This window comes from Falco punctatus, assembly GCF_963210335.1.
Source record: "Falco punctatus genome assembly, chromosome: 7".
Taxonomy (NCBI): domain Eukaryota; kingdom Metazoa; phylum Chordata; class Aves; order Falconiformes; family Falconidae; genus Falco; species Falco punctatus.
Window position 1 is genome coordinate 19,818,999 of NC_137587.1, and position 16,333 is coordinate 19,835,331.

The 16,333-nt window shown below is 37.6% G+C and overlaps 1 protein-coding gene across 10 annotated transcripts in view; it reads left to right on the forward strand.

Annotated features, from left to right (window-relative positions):
* Positions 1–16,333, forward strand: part of GPHN (gephyrin) — a 290,823-nt gene that overhangs the window by 256,338 nt on the left and 18,152 nt on the right. For 5 of the 10 annotated variants that reach the window (XM_080396441.1, XM_080396439.1, XM_080396435.1 and 2 more), the window contains 4 exons: positions 2,547–2,605; positions 2,827–2,980; positions 4,942–5,063; positions 14,236–14,307. In XM_080396441.1, the coding sequence (XP_080252567.1) occupies positions 2,547–2,605; positions 2,827–2,980; positions 4,942–5,063; positions 14,236–14,307 (407 nt within the window). The remainder of the gene's footprint in view (positions 1–2,546; positions 2,606–2,826; positions 2,981–4,941; positions 5,064–14,235; positions 14,308–16,333) is intronic. The other 5 variants (XM_080396433.1, XM_080396434.1, XM_080396438.1 and 2 more) reach the window with 1 other exon arrangement.

Below are 16,333 nucleotides of genomic sequence, written 5' to 3' on the forward strand. Positions count from 1 at the left end.
AGCTTCTGCTTCTTTGGATGACTGTCTTCCTGGATTCCACTTTTTCTGTGCATGTTCTCCTCTGCATGTAGGAACAGATTATTTTGCTATGTGCTTAAACTCTGAATATTTAGCAAATGGTCAGCCACCTTCAGCTGCTTTTCCTGCCTAAAAGTTTGAGGTACAACTCATCAGTTTCTCCTTGTCCTTAAATATGCCACTGTCTTAATCCTGGACATAAATAATCAGTATAGTTCAATTAGTATGTTATTTTTGTCACCTTTTTCGTGCCTGGGAGGCTATATATTTCAAGAATATTTTTCTTCTTAGTATAAGAACTCCTTCAGGGCTGGGATTTAACTGAAATGAAATCTCTAACATCTGAAAAGTGTTCTTCTGAAAAGACAGAGAGTACTTTTAAAAGGGACCTCCTTGACCTCTAGTTGTAGCAGTACTTAGCATCATTGCAAGCATTCCCTAAATGACTGTAGAAGTCACAGGCCTGGAAAGAATTACATCTATCTAGCAGGAAGAAAAATTCTCATCAGCTTGCCAAATGTACAATCATTTAGAAAGATCTTTTTGCAAAAACATGTCTACACCCTTTTCATTTTGAGTTTTCACGTCACCTCGTAGGAAAAAGGAGGCCAATGTGATCAACCAAAACAAGAGTTAGAGTCTGGACCAAGACCAAGCATCAGTATATCTGTATGGATGCTGGCTGTTAACAGCCAGTAGAGTAAACCACTCGTAAGTTCAAGATATATTAGTACACAGCAAGAAGGATGCTGCTTGTTACACACCAAATGGAAGATGTTCTCAGTATAATGTCATACCTCTCTGCAAGCCCTGCCTCGAGCGACCCTGAATTATCTTGTATTCCTAAAGCATTCTGGGATATCCATCAGTTCCATAAATAATAATCTCTGCACATCACCATTTTGTCCATGGTCACAGTCTCCACAATGCTTTTCAAACCTGGGATTACTAAATTCCTCAAAAGCCTTTTTCTTCTTTTCTCTCCTAATCCAGGAGTCCTAAACAGGACCTTTTCTATTACTGAAATGTATCATGGGCACTCCTCTTGATTCCCTAGAAACTTCCTAGCCATCTTTAGTTGCTAACAGGATACGGGAAATTCAAATCTTCATGTCTGGCCAACTATCCTCAGAGTGTCATAAAAATACAACAATTTTTTGACTGTTGCCCCAGATCTTCATCAGAAGCCTAAAGCGTCTTCTACAGCTTCTGATGGGGATAGAGGTAAAAGAACATCCTGGGCACCAGCACAGCCATTTTGGACACTAGAAGCCAAAAATAGTCACTTCTCTGATATTAAGGGGAACAGGTATAAAAGAAACAGAATTTGCATTAAAAGCCTATTTTGAAAATACTGTGATAAAGTAAGGAATCAATTATTTCAGGGTTGATGTTTTTGTTAGTCATTTCTTGGTTTTCAGGGGTTTAAATTTATCCATTTTCACAGTAGGTAAACAGAATCACAATCTGTAACATGTTCATTAACTTTAACTGTGGGGCCTTTAGTGTAAAGCACTTGGTTTGAACTCAGAAAATGCAGTCCATATCAACTGTAAGAAAAGAGACAAGTCCCAGTGTCCTATACAATACTATCGTTCCTGTAAAAATTCCAAATTACAATGACGTGCCTTGTTTGTCTTGTAATATTAGTGCTTGATTTAAAACTTTGAGGTACTTAAAGTATGAAGCACTACATGATAATGTGAAAACAAAATCTGTTCCAGCCTAAGTGTAAATTAGTGCTACTGACAGGCTGGCACTATCTCAAATGCATATGTATCATCAACCACTTCCAGGGCTTATAAATTAAATATTAACAATATAGGTCATGTGCCATTTATTGGCATTGAATGAGTCACCAAACCATTGAAATTCTGAAGGAGTAAACACAAACATTAAAGTAGGCATCAGGGTTTTCAGGCCACTGTTTCTTGTTCACAGTGAATAAATGTGATGAATAAGCCTCTTCCTGGTTTGTACAAAGCTCTCAAGTAGGAGTTTCCACTACAGGAATCTATGTGAAAATCCTGAAACAGCTAGAGCGTATAGCTTCTTCCCGAACATACAGCTTCTTCCCACCTTTCTGCAGATGTAGTGGCATATTGTCTGTCAGACTAGTGGTTCTTTTGAAATGCCATCTTTGAAACTGTTTGAGCCTATCAAGTTGGCTGAGAGGAGTAGAAAGAATCCACTTGGTATAGCAGGTCAACAGACAAACATAGGACATAACATAGGAAAGATACATAAACACAGGGATCATAAAAAAAAAAGACAGTAAAACTATGTATTCAGTGCTGGTCCTTCCCTGCTGCGCTCATCAAAGAGAGAATTTCTTATAAAGCCGTTCAGTTTTAGCACACACTGTATTAAAATCTTGACACACAGATCAGGAGAGCGATGATGATGCTTAAACCATAAGGTCTCAGGGTAACGAGTGCTTTAAGCTGTGTAGACTTCTGAGAAATTAAAGCTGATTAATCTTCTTTGAATAGCCCAGCTGACCGTGTTTGATCTCCTTGTTTTTATAGGGCACTGAAGAACTAGAGGTTCGAATCCTGGTGCAGGCTCGACCAGGCCAAGATATCAGGTCTGTAAACAGCCTACTTTATAAACAATAAAATACCTTTGTAAGGAATAGAAGGGCTGGTGATTTCTGTACTCGTTTTTTAACCATTAGTACTGACATTTTGACAATCTGGCTAATAAACATCCCTGGACACTGCTTACCAGGGGCAGGACCAATCAAGGAGAGATACTTTCAATCTCATTCTGGGTTTCTCTCGTTTTTTTCTGTGCTGTGATTTTCAGACCTATAGGACATGACATTAAAAGAGGTGAATGTGTGCTGGCTAAAGGAACCCACATGGGTCCGTCTGAGATTGGTCTCTTAGCAACTGTTGGAGTAACCGAAGTAGAAGTTAACAAGTTTCCAGTGGTTGCAGTCATGTCAACAGGGAATGAGGTAAGAAAAGTATGTTTAGAATCAGGGTCTAAATTCCTGTTTTCTTGAGGACAGCATTTCAGATAGTGACTTCTACCCTATTCCCAAGTAGACTTACTTTTTGAGCTGCAACTCATGTTGACATGAGGCATTTTTGTAAGTGATCAACCCAAAATCAGCTGCTCATGTTTTCTCCCTTGAGGGCTCTCTCACAAGTCTCGCACACTGTCTTTGCCAAAATTTTGGTAACGTATCCAACCACGTGCTAGCTGCTTTCCTCCTGCCAGCAAGGGAGGACCTGTGGAGTAGTCAGGGTTGTAATTCATATTGCCAGTCATGACTGGAAGAGTAATTTCTTTTGGGCAGCGTTCCTCTATAGCTACAGCACGAATGGTAGATAACCTGTCTTTGAAAACTGAGTAGTGCTACCAAATGCCTTGCTGTAGTATTTTGCCTTTGCATTTTTTTTTAGTAGTAGCACACACTGGAATCCAGTCTCCTGTTGGTAGAACTCCAGACAAGCTTTCTAATTGCTTTGTCTTATCTACATCAGAAAAATCACATTCAAGATTAACTTTACTAATTTTACATATGTTGTGGGTCGACCCTGTCCAGCAACTATGCTCTCTCATTCCCTCCTGCCGTGGGACAGAAAGAGAATAAGAAAAGCAAAAACAAAAGAACTTGTGTATTGAGGTAATGTCCGTTTGAGGTTTAAAGACCGCATGGAGTTTACTTACAGTTTTGACTGTCCTTTGAGACAAACTTTTTGAAATCCAGACACAAACATAAACCCAATCGCTGTATTCTCATACAGCTTGGATATGTTGAATTTTGAAAGATTTTGAAAACTTTAAATACTTCTAATTTTGTCATCTGGTGGTGCCCTTGCCACTTCCAAAACCCTGGTGAAGGTTACTTTGTGACTGCTGAGTACTATGGGTGGCTGAGACCAGACTTGCTGGGACAGAATCTTGCCAGATTTCATAACACAGACAGGGTGTGTCGTGCAGGAAATGTACCGCTAAGCAAAGAACAAATCCAAACTGCTACAAGGATTACAGGTGATGATTTTCTGAACAGTATCTTCTGTATGACTGAAGATTCTTGTGTGTCATTAAAGGGTCTTTTACTGATGTGAGAACTCTTCTTTGTATTGTGTTAAAAAAGATCCTGCACAGTGGGTTTTGTAAACATCCTATGGAAATCTGCACAGAAAGAGAGCTGCTAACCAAAGCATCAAAGTTTAGCCATGCTCCACTTCTGATTATTCTTACCTTACTACCTAATACCGTTGCTCTAATTTTGACAGATACAGCATCAGCATCAGTATTACTATTATTTTAATTCCTGCCAGCATTGGTTGTCCTTGTTTTCTACAAAAGAATTCCTAATTATGTAAAACGTGTTTATATATGTGTGTTTTACAGTTTAACTTCCAAAATATGACAAATGTGAGGCAATTGCCATAATACTGTCTTGAGACAAAGGTTTTCATCCAAAACAGTAATTGATAGGAGAACCAAGCTTTAAGCTTCTATTATTCCATACAGATTGTTGTATTTAAAAAACACCTTTACTGATAAGTAAACAATGTTTACAAGATTTCTTTTAATACCTTTAAATCTGGTTAGCAACATCAATGAGGTTCCTTTAAAACTATTTAAATAGAATCAATAACTTGAAAACTTAAAAGTTTGTGTTTTGATTTCTAATGTTTGAGATTAGAAGCCAGGTACTAGTAAGGAGAAAAGTTTAGCAGATGTGAACCAATAGAAACAAACAAAGCAGTGTGGAGGATTGGACTAAACAAGCACATTACGTATCATATTAATTTAAACTCACTAAATCATTTTACACATATATTTTATGATATATATGGTGTCTAAGAATATCCTGACCAGTATGAAGAAGAAAATTCCCACTTGTGTAAAGGCACAGTATTCCAAGCAGACCAACTGAGTGTATTTCTGGTTTTACAGCTACTGAATCCTGAAGATGACCTTTTGCCAGGGAAGATTCGGGACAGTAACCGTTCAACTCTCCTAGCTACAATCCAGGAACACGGGTATCCAACAATCAACTTGGGAATTGTGGGAGATAAGTAAGTACCACATGTTAGTAAAGATGTCACTTCATATTCATGCGGTGCACTTTATGCATCCATGGAAAAAAGAAATATCAGAGAAAATGTCAGTCATTGCAAGTGTCACAGTGTTGTGACAGGGCATATCTTGAAGACATTTTACCCTTTTCATTAGAGAAATAAATAAGTCTATTCTAGTATTAAGAGGAATCATTTGATAAATTTTTTATTGAATGGTGTTTATACTGTTTTGCCTCTGTTGAAACATGTTACTGCTGCAAATTGAATTTATTGCTGCAGTATCGTCACAAGCACCATTCTTAATTCACGTAAGAGGAGGCAATTCTACAGCAACTATACTTTTTTCTGATCCAATAAAGGGAGAAGGAAAGTTTCTCTCAGTGCCAAAATTAATTCAGAGTATAAAACTGTCAGATTCTGAGTAACTGTCTTTTGGGGAAGGCGCCACTGCTGGATGTTGCCGAACATTTCCAGAAATATGTCAAAAGAATTTAAAAGAATCAATTTATTTTTTTCCTTTACTAGTCTCTCTACTTTGATTGCCACAGAGTACTACCCTGTGATCAGTCTTTCCATTCCTCTGACAGTGATTGCACCTTGTTTCCCAATGGTAGTGAAGTCACATCTCCTCTTGAGAGCCCTAGGATAAGTGATTGAAGTGTTCAGACTTTTGTCCTTTGCAAGACTGAGCAGTGCCTGTCATCCATGGCTTGAGTTTCTCAGCATAATGTATTTCCTCAATTTATTGAGCCCCAGAGGCTTTGAACAGGCTTTCTTGTTTCTCATTTTAGGTATCAAACCAACTGAAAGATGTGATTTGATAGGGAGTTGTTCAGATTCACCTCCACCTCTTTGAGAAAAAGGGTTGTTCCTTGTGAGTAGTTAAAAGTGAGGCCAGATCAGAAAGAAGAAGAAAAAGGGAAACAGTGAGTTTTAGCACCCACATTTCACATTGATTGATGATGAAATTCACAAGCAGGGAGACAAAGTTGCTGCTAGGGAACAGCTAATTTCAAAACCAGTCTTTTCTGGTGCAGAATTCAATACAAATCATCACTAGCTTGACAGAAAATATATAAAAGGGCCAACCACTGTGTGGTTTTACAGTATGTGAACCAACCTGAACGGTGACCCCAGGAAATGCAGTTGTATTTGAGGTATTCATACAAGGAACGTGACACACAGCAACCACAGCAGGTGTTGTGGTCTTAGGGAAAGCAAACCCTTCTGGATACTCTTATTGCATCCAGGCATCCTTTTTGCTTCTTTGGCCCAGCAAAACTCAGTTACTGTTCCAAATAGCAATAAATATCAAAAACCTCCTGCCCATGAATGCTTCCAGTTTCAAGTGGTCATTTCATGCAAACAGAGTCTAAACTTATGAGACCGTTCTTTCCAGGAATGGTATCTAAATGTCCTGGATCTCTAGGGTGTTTTCTGTATTTTAAGGGCCTTTTTAGACTTTAAAACATAGGTAGCGAAGTTCTCAAATAAAACTATTATATCCAGAGATCAGGTTCTAGATTTACGTATCTGAGAAAAAAGAAAGCAGCCGCAAAAAGGCTGTCAGCTCCTCAGAGTCATCTCTACATAAAAGGAAGGTGAGCAGGGTTTTTCTCCAACAAAATACTGGAGGTGGAACTTTTTGCCACCTGCATGACCAAAAGTTACTGCTACTGTCATCAACATTATCAGTTTACATACTGTCATTATTAGCAGTGGGTTAATCCAATGGCAAAGATGCTTTCCCTGAACATCCTTCTGGTAGTCCCTGCAGCAAAATAAGAACCTAGAGCTTGTTTGTTCTTTATAGCCTTGTCTTAACCAAATAGATACAGTCTCAAATTTGCTGTGAAGTCAACACCATCAAATGGAGAGTTTAATTTAAGGTCATTGTGCAAAACTATAGCTATGTACTCCATTGCCTTCAGGAATTTTTCTATGACCCCTAGGCATGGAGTGTCTGTGAAGATATGTAATCTTGAAAGCCCTCAGTAATCAATATCTAACAATTTTAGAATCACAGAATCATAGTCATTTAGGTTGGAAAAAAACTTTAAGATTGAATCCAACCACTAGCCTAGCACTGCCAAGCCCACCACTAAACCGTGTCCCTAAGTGCCACATCTACATGTCTTTTAAACACCTCCAGGGATGGTGACTCAACCACCTCCCTGGGCAGCCTGTTCCAGTGCTTGACAACCCTTTTGGTGAAGACATTTTTCCTAATACCCAGTCTAAACGTCCCCTGGTGCAGCTTCAGCCAGTTTCCTCTTGTCCTATCACTTCTTACTTGGGAGAAGAGACTGACACCCACCTGCCTACAACCCCCTTTCAGGCAGCTGTAGAGAGCAGTGAGATCTCCCTGAGCCTGCTCCTCTCCAGGCTAAACCCCAGTTCCCTCAGCGGCTCCTCATATAAGACTTGTGCACCAGACCTTTCACCAGCTTTGTTGCTCTTCTTTGGACACGCTCCAGCACCTCAGTGTCTGTCTTCTAGTGAGAGTTCAGGCCTGATAGATTTTTTTTTACTTTTCTATATTTTACTTTTCTATATTTTTTACAAATATGTTTTGTGACCCTTTTTTACTAGTTGGATGCTAGCTGGAAACCAGACAGTGAACAAATGTATCAAAGGTAGACAAGTGTCTGCAGCTTTGCTTTAAGTTATGAGAGAGGTTGATACTTTTGGATCCTCGCTATTAGTATGTTCTCTGTGTCTTGAGATAGTATTACCTTGGCAAAGGTGGTAAGAGTTCTTTTTAAACTTGGTTTCATGCTTGGGGAGTTATTTCTGCAGAGGCAGTTACTTTAGCTCATAGAATAGCTATAATGACCATCCAATTTTAGAATGATTTTGTACTTTGCAGGAAGTTTTGAAAGAGTAATTCAGTACTGCTGATTTAGCCAAGAATCTTCCCTACCTGATACCAGGATTCCGTCTTAGAAGTCTTCTACCATACATATTATTTATGTAATAAAGCTAGTAAGAGAATGTTGCCCATACAAATATTTAGTATATATCTTTCAGACTAAAGCGACTGATTCGATAGAGTACCATGGCACTTGAAAAATGCAAGAGACTTACCAGAGAGGTCTTACAAAGGGTGCAATTTTCACAAGTTAGCATGTTTGTGGAAAAGATGAACAAGTCATCAGTGTCTGTTGTATGGTTTACTGGAGTTAAACCATAGATTGTGTGTGTGTATGCTCATGTATATGTTCAGTTTATTGTGTATGTATAATATGTAGCTAGACAGTGAAAAAGAGAAAGATTTTATATGCCTGCAATACCTACAGGTGAGGTAAAAATACTGGCAAACAATACTTTTCAGAAGGGAAAATTAAAAACTTGTGATTTTTTCTTTGAATGTATCACCGAATATATTTCTCCCTTCCCGTATTTCAGATTTGGAGGGGTTTTTTCTATTTCTTTTTGTTTATACATTTTACATTGAGGAACTTTTTACTGCATTTTACTGGGAGTGTCGCTTGCTATATACTATAAGCACTGAATAGAGTTTGAGAGAGCACCGTATAGGGAGCACAACTGAGTTATTACTATTGCTGTAACAGGTCAAGTTTTTTAACAAGCATGGAAATACTGTCAGTCATATTTACAGAGCTAATTTTCAAGTATGAAAGTTGTTTTAGAGTAGTATTTGCAAAGACAAACTTAGAGGTAAGGTTCCCGTATTTCATTTCAGAATATGAATCACTCAGAGATGTTTAGGTAAGAAGATAAATTGTCCAGCTGCTTCAAAGCCCAGGACTGTGATACACATAAACATGTTCCAGCAGAGAATGTGAAAGGGTGGGGAAGCCTGTGGAATGTCATGGGTGTCTGCAGAGTAGTTAGGACCACTTTAAAAACACCTTTGCACATTAATCATATGTGAAGTTACATTTTGAACTGGTCACTCGAGTTTCACTTGGCCTATATTTGTATTTTCAACTGAAATTAATATTTATTTCTTTTTGGAGCATGTTAACAATTTCTGAGATTGTCATTATTTGTTTCCATTCTCATAAATTGTATATGTGACTCAATATTCAAAATTTAATTAAAACCAGCAAGTCCAAAACACATAGATAAAATCTACAGCTAAAATCCTAGAAGTAAGCAATAGGAGAAAAAACAAACAAACTGGAAAACATGATACAGCTGAAGTTATGTCTGGCTGGAAGCCAAGATTGTCTCTATTTGTGTTCTTAGCCCGTAAAAAACAAGCTGTTTGAAAAGGACACATCTCTGGGTGGAAATGGAAGATACTCCATTTCCAGGACAGCTCCAAACACAAGAAACAAATGTGAAACAAAAAAAGGAAGAACCCTTCTGGTATTGTTCTAACTATTGTGTCTTACATCTTTGATTGAATCACAGCATCACTTGCTAAAATTGCAAAAACAACTGGCCAGTTAAAACTGGTATTCCAACGTACTTATGAGTGTTGTCTCATGTAACAAGACCAAGTGGAAAAGGCTTCTAGTTTCACTTCCTTTGCTTATGTATAGCCTGTGAAATTATTTGGTTCTTTGGAAACCTCTGATAAAAACAAGAGTTATATCTCTGATCTGATCTGTAGAACTCTGTTAATTATCAGGACATTTTTGTGTCTGATTATTTCATTTGTGTTGTTCTTTGTATCCGCTGTTTATTTAAGGCTGTAAAGTTTAGCCCTAGCAAAATCTGCTAGAGCGTGAGCCTCTGTTTTAGAAAGCCATCTTCCATTTTGACAGTTTTCCTCCTATGAGAGACTCTGTTACTGAACTTGCTGAAGGGTTTTGATCATGCGTGTAATGTATCCTGTTTCCTCTGTTTTTACCTTTGTTTATGTGAGTGTGTTTTCCCCTTCTCTGCATTCATTTCTAATTCCCTTATCATTTTTCTTAGAGGTGTGTATAACATTAACTGCATTTTCATTTATAAGCCTGTGATTTCACAATGGAGAGAAAGAATATCTCTCCTTAGGAGAACAAATTTAGGCAATTCACATAATATGCTCACTTCCTTTAAAAAATTATCAGAAGATTTATAAAATCAGTAACATATGAAGGCTTTTCTACATCAGAAATTATTAGTTTCTCATTTATATACCTCTTTTATGACATACTGTTTGATATAGCTCCTAAGTGACAGGTAAACCCATTAAAAATCACACTTGCTATTGCGACAGCATTACACCATGATATCCCTAAAAAAAAAAAGGCTTTGAAAGAGTCCCTTCATGTTTTGGAAGGGATACTAAGATCTCACTCAAGGATTTAGTCTGGTTGAATTTTATGTTTGCCATCCAAAGAGAGGTTTAAATCTTTTGTACTTGTGTGGGTTGCATGTAATTACCTGTATTATAATTCAGATGGAACATCTGGAGTGGAGGGAGAACAGGGAAACTGCTGTAACTCTAAAATTTCTCATGCAATATCAACATGACATATATCATCGTATGAGTTAGAATATGAGTTATAGGTAGAATTCAGCCACAGAATCCTGACCTCTCCCTGCAGCAGCTTGGGTACAATCAAAGATACTGTGAACAGAATTAGTAGCAGTAGTAGTATCATTTAACAAATGGCTGCAGGAAAAGGCTTGTTAGAGAAAAGGCCTTAAATCAAATGTCACGATACTCATTTTTGCTGAAGTGACTTCAGTTCTAGATCTGCTCAAAGAATGGTGGTGGTATTAAGTGTGATCATAGCCTAATGAATCCAGGTACACTGGGTAACGGTTTGAAGGTGATTCAGGTATGGAGGTCCTCTCTGTCATTGTGCCCTGTCAACAATAATGTTCTGCTTTTCAAGCAGGAATTTTTAATAGCTGTCACAACTCTTGATAATCATTAGAGCAAACTTCAAATAAGTTGTTATATATGATGAGTCATCTCATCTAATGTACATATTCAGAAAATACAAAGAAACATGTGAGCTAAAACAGAGGTGAAAAAAAGAACTTGTGAAATGGGGCAGTGCAAGTCCAAGGAGATCTTCTGTAGCGGCAGGAAACTACGTAGTCTGACAGCTAATAAAATTTCATGTTGTAGAGGTGACAAGCACAAAGCTAATGCACAACAATATGTCATTCTCCTAATTGTCCTCAACACAAACATGGACTTTCTCCTGAATTAGCATTTATAGAATCACAGCCCAGTAGTACCACATGACACTGAACAGCAAATCACAAAGAGGACAGAATACCATGCAAATCCTCCTATATTTGAAAACAGAGGGAATCTGTAACTGTATTTGCTGGAGGGAAATAAAAACTACTGTACTGTACTTTTGAGGCACATATTAACATTTAAAAAAATACTTGGAGACATAAGTTCTGTTTACAAGAGAACTTCAGTCTCTAGGGCCCAAAATATCATTGACTTGAATGACTTACAACCTTCTTAATATCTAGATTATATATCAGAATTTGACTTTCCAAGTCACTGAGAAATTTTTGAGGATTGAAATTTTACTATTAATACCCTAGAACAAAATAATTAAAACTAATAAAGGCAGTAGGTACAAATGATGAAAGAAGTGGTGAATGTTGAAAACGGGCCACTGTGTCAGTGATATGAATCACTTAGAAAACTGGTTATTGGTATATTATTAATGCAGCCAAGTATGAAATGTTATATGTAGGTCTAAGGAATGTAAGTGACATTTACAAGATGGAGGATTATATTGTGAGAAGTAAAGATTTGGGAGAAGATTCGAAAATCATAGCAAGTAATCTGCTAAATACAAGTTCTAGCATATGTATAAAGAGCTGAGTCTCCTGTAAAATTGGAAGGTTATTTGTGGCCTTACCTTTGTATTCCCTGGACAAGATGACAACGGTATGTTTTTTAGCATTCAGAGGAGGACTGTTGGATTTTTTAACTGGTTGAAAGACAGACCATGTACTCCAACAGAATCAGAACTCAGGCTGTTCAGTTCAACAAAGATATTCTTAGAAAGATGACTTGATTACATTCCAGTAATACTGAGCCTCATGGAGAATAAACTTCGAATAAAGTTTCTATTTCAGCAGCAGTGGCTAAATATTAGACTAATTCAGACTGCAAATAAAGCATAACTTTAACAGTTAAAGTAATTAGGTGTTAGCAAACTATATCAAATGCTTTGATAGATACTCATTTCAAAGCAAGATTGGATATTTATTTAAATGTGATCTACGGTTCAAACAGAAGCAAGTTCAGGGAAGTTCCCAGACTATGTTAAAGACCAAATCAGACTAAATTAGTGAAATTATTTCTCCTGGTCACAAATAATCTCTTAACTCTTACTTCACGGAATTAAATTAATGTTTATGTTATACTAATTGACAGTATGTAGTAGAAGCACAAACTCAGAAGACCAGTAGCAGGAGAAATAACACAGCGACAGTGGTCTATAAAGACAGAATGATAGTCAGAACTTTGGCTATTTTACTATGCAATGCTCGAACAAATTTGAAATTTTCTGGAAGTTTCGACAAGATGCTTCTGATTTCCTTACCTCTGTGTACATTGTGTTGATTAGAAACATCTGTAGTTCCAGTCTACCTTCTTGGAGAAAAACATTGTGAGAGAGAGAGTACTCTTAGAGTTTAGCAGCTTGATAGAAAAAGTTCTTGATTTTTGAGACTGCAGTCCATAATGTTGATGAGTAAACCAGAAGCTGGGATCACTTATGAAGTCTTAAAGTTTTTATATGTCACTGCCTGACACAGTGACCTTATTTCAAGAAACAGACTGACTTTGTTCTCTAGCAAGGAATAGAACAAATGAGGGACTGAAGCCATTTGAGGAAAAGGCTACCTTGGGAAAACTGTCAGAAAGAAATGGACATCTAAACCTATAACCTGAATAGCTTTAATATTTTCCCATGAATTCCAAACAACAGTAGTACACATCTGATCAGACAGACCCTTTCTGTGATGACCTATGAGGAGAAACCAGGCATGTATTTACAAGGTGATAAAGAGGATTTTAGATTTCATGTTAGCAGTGTTCTTGTGCTTGTGCGTGCTTAACAATAGTGCAGGTACACTGGGCCCAGTCTTCTCCTCACATTCCTCAGCCAGACAGGATCTGTGTGTGCCCAGAAGTAATCTTCGAAATGACAGCTGCAGCTGCCGTGTGCAGGATCAGCTGAGCCTGGGCTGGGGGGGGAGGTTTACTTTGTTGTTGTTAACAGTCCAGCCAGCTGAAAAGAAGAAAGAGTTGCAAAACAACAATTCATGACCTGATCCATTGCAATCTTCAACATCTCATTTTAGTTTTTTTTAAAAGAGACATTTATAAATCTTCATGCCAAATGAAGATTTTTTTTTTACATTTTACATTTAGTTGTCCTGCACTTAAGAGTATAAAACCATAGATTTTGGCTTATTTCATATTTCTGTTAGAAAGGACACTATCTAAAAATTATTTCTTCCCAGTGAAACTGAGTTGGAAGAAGTGTGTGTAAAAGGAAATGCTGTCTTTATAAAATAGGAATTCGTGGCAAAACATTAACTGTTTTAAATAAGGTCGTGATAGCAGTAACTTTCTCAGGTTTGGACATTTTTTTCTAATCCTGTCTCTTGGAGCAGGGTAGCTGGGTATGAAGCTTCTCATGAATGAAGTGGCATCTTTATTGACTATGGAGATATAAAATTAGGATAAATAAAGCTTTTTCCCCCTTGTAGTCAAGAAGGTGACATTTAATATGCCTTGAGACCCATTTCCTGAACAAGAAGCTAGGAAGTGTGTGTAAAAATGTTTCAATGAGGCCCATCTCCAAATATTTTCCCATTATCTGTGGTCCTCCTTCCCAAATGTCCAGGTGTTTAACACTTCATTTTGCTTTGTCAAGCAAGAGTGAAGTCAAGAGTAAAGAAGTTTCTCCATAGGCTCTGCAAGGAAAAATGAACTGTGCATTGCTGGCATGCCCAGTTGAGCCTAAATCCTTCCATAACTTCTCTCTTCATCCTTGTGAGAAGCCTGTCCGAACTATAACAGAAAGGTGTTCCCATACACTTCCTTTCTCTCCTGTTGTCTGGCCTTGCAGAAAGGAAGCATTTCCTCTGATGATTCTGAATACTCAGAGCTACCAAGGGGGACACAGCTAGGCACAGAGCATCCCTTTCACCCCAGGAGCCTCTCTCCTTCCCTGGCTCTTTATTATACCCCTTCTGCTTCCTTTACCCTCAGGAAGCCAGATGTTTTTAAAGAAGAAGGGACACAGAGCTTCCAGAACACTGCGGAGACAGGCCTACCAGATTGGTGAGCACTGTTTTTAAAACACTTGGGACGTTGAGGCACATGCATGCTCACAGACAGGCTCGACTAGGTGTCTGTCCGTGCAGAGCTTGGAGCACAGAATGGTTGCCATACAGAAGCAAATGGTGGTTTATTCTGTCCATTAAATAATACTGCCTTGTCAGTTAAGTTCTTATGCACCAGTGCACCGTAGACATAGATGGCTCCACAACGTTGATAAAATTAAAATTCTGTTAATACCAAGAATGTTTACATTACTCATCAGTAGCAGCAAGCATCTTTATCCATCAAGGCTTTTCCCTTCTAAGAATAGAACAAATTAGGAAGAAGTCTGCTTGAAGGTAGTAGTGGAGTACAGCTTTAGGGAAGTCACTGTTGTGACTTTTCAGTCATACCTGCATACTTGTTTTTCCATTACCATGCTGTTCATATCTAAAGCAGGCTAACTGGAATGTTCATGAAATCTTTAAACTATCTACCATGCTTTTTTTCCAAAATACATGTACAACTAGTTATATACTAGGTCTTACTTAGGGGGTGGCTTAATAATACAGATTAATTTACAGAACTTGCTTCCTATCACAGACAGGCCAAAGGGACAGGAGCAAGAACAGAATGAGAGTAAACCACCTGTCATTGTCTCAATTAACAAACAGAGAAATTAGTTTCTATATTTTGATTCTGGTAGAAATTAAAAAGGGACAGAAAAGTAATGAAAAACCTATGAAAGAACAGTACCTGAAAACCAGTCATGTGAGGATCCGCATTTTTATAACAGAAAGTTGAAGGGTTGAGTTATAGCTTAAAGTTCACTTGGCATATTGGAAAAACAAGTTTCTGCAGTCATTACTGAATCAATCTGCCATAGCCTTAGCCTTCAAATGGCTTGTCTATGTTTAGCAATCAGTTGTTCATAAAGTCAAGTTGTTATAAATCACCATTTTCCTCATTAAATTGACTAAAGAGATCAACCCACTAGAATCTTACACTGTACTCTACACATCCAAAAAAACTTAACTGTAATTAACTTACAAGAACCACCAGCTTTCAAAACATTTTAGATTTAACATGAGGAACATGATGTAGTCTGTCTGCTTTATCAGAAATTGCTTAGAAGCTGGAATCTACCATCAGGTGATCAACTTGGAATACCTCATACAAGTCAGTTCACATATTGCTAACAGTCTAAATCTAGAGGACACGTTAACTGAGTCTTTGGGCTCTTCTAATCAGTTCTGGGGCAAGCATCAACAAAAAACAGCCCCTAGAACAAAGCTTTGCTGCCCAAAGCATGGGCAGTAAGAAAATGCTTCTGCTCCCAGAGGAGGAAATGCAATGGGCTTTTTCTTACACTAAAAACATCTTTGTGCTTGAAGGGATGTAGTCCAATATTGCAGAGACAAATGAAGTTCTGGTTCCTTCCATTGACTTAACAGCTGTCAAAAAATTAACTTGCTGGTCTCAAACAGGCTAAGTTTCTCTTTCTGTTCCTTCACTTATTTCTAATAAACGGTAGTTTACTCTTCTTGGAGATTTTTTCATATGGTTTAGTAAACAAAATCCATGTCACATTTCATTTGGCATTTTCAAAAAAATAACTATTTAAGACATAGCTGATGACAGGGAATTTTAAAAGGCCTTTTTATATTGTCTCTGACCTGTGGCTTCCAAGTCATTTTCCTTCTGGAGACGAACATTTTTCCAAGTGCCTGAGTTATGATTCTGTAAAAGGCAGTGCTGTGCTGTTGACTTTAAAAGTAAAAAAAAAAAAAAAAAAAAAAAAAAAAAATAGGCAGAGAAAACCTTCATTTTGAGGAATCACCTTTAGGGACTGTATTTCTGCCTGTCATAGAGGCATCCTTACTGTTGTTCAACAGCAGTTCCACCAGTTTACAGGGGGGATGAATTTACCTAAAAATCACTTCAAATTTACTCTTAAAATTGAAGCTAAAGCAAAAATAATAGTTAAGAAATTCCATGATAGCAATACTATGTCACCATGTGTCAGATTTTGTAATACTATTTGCTT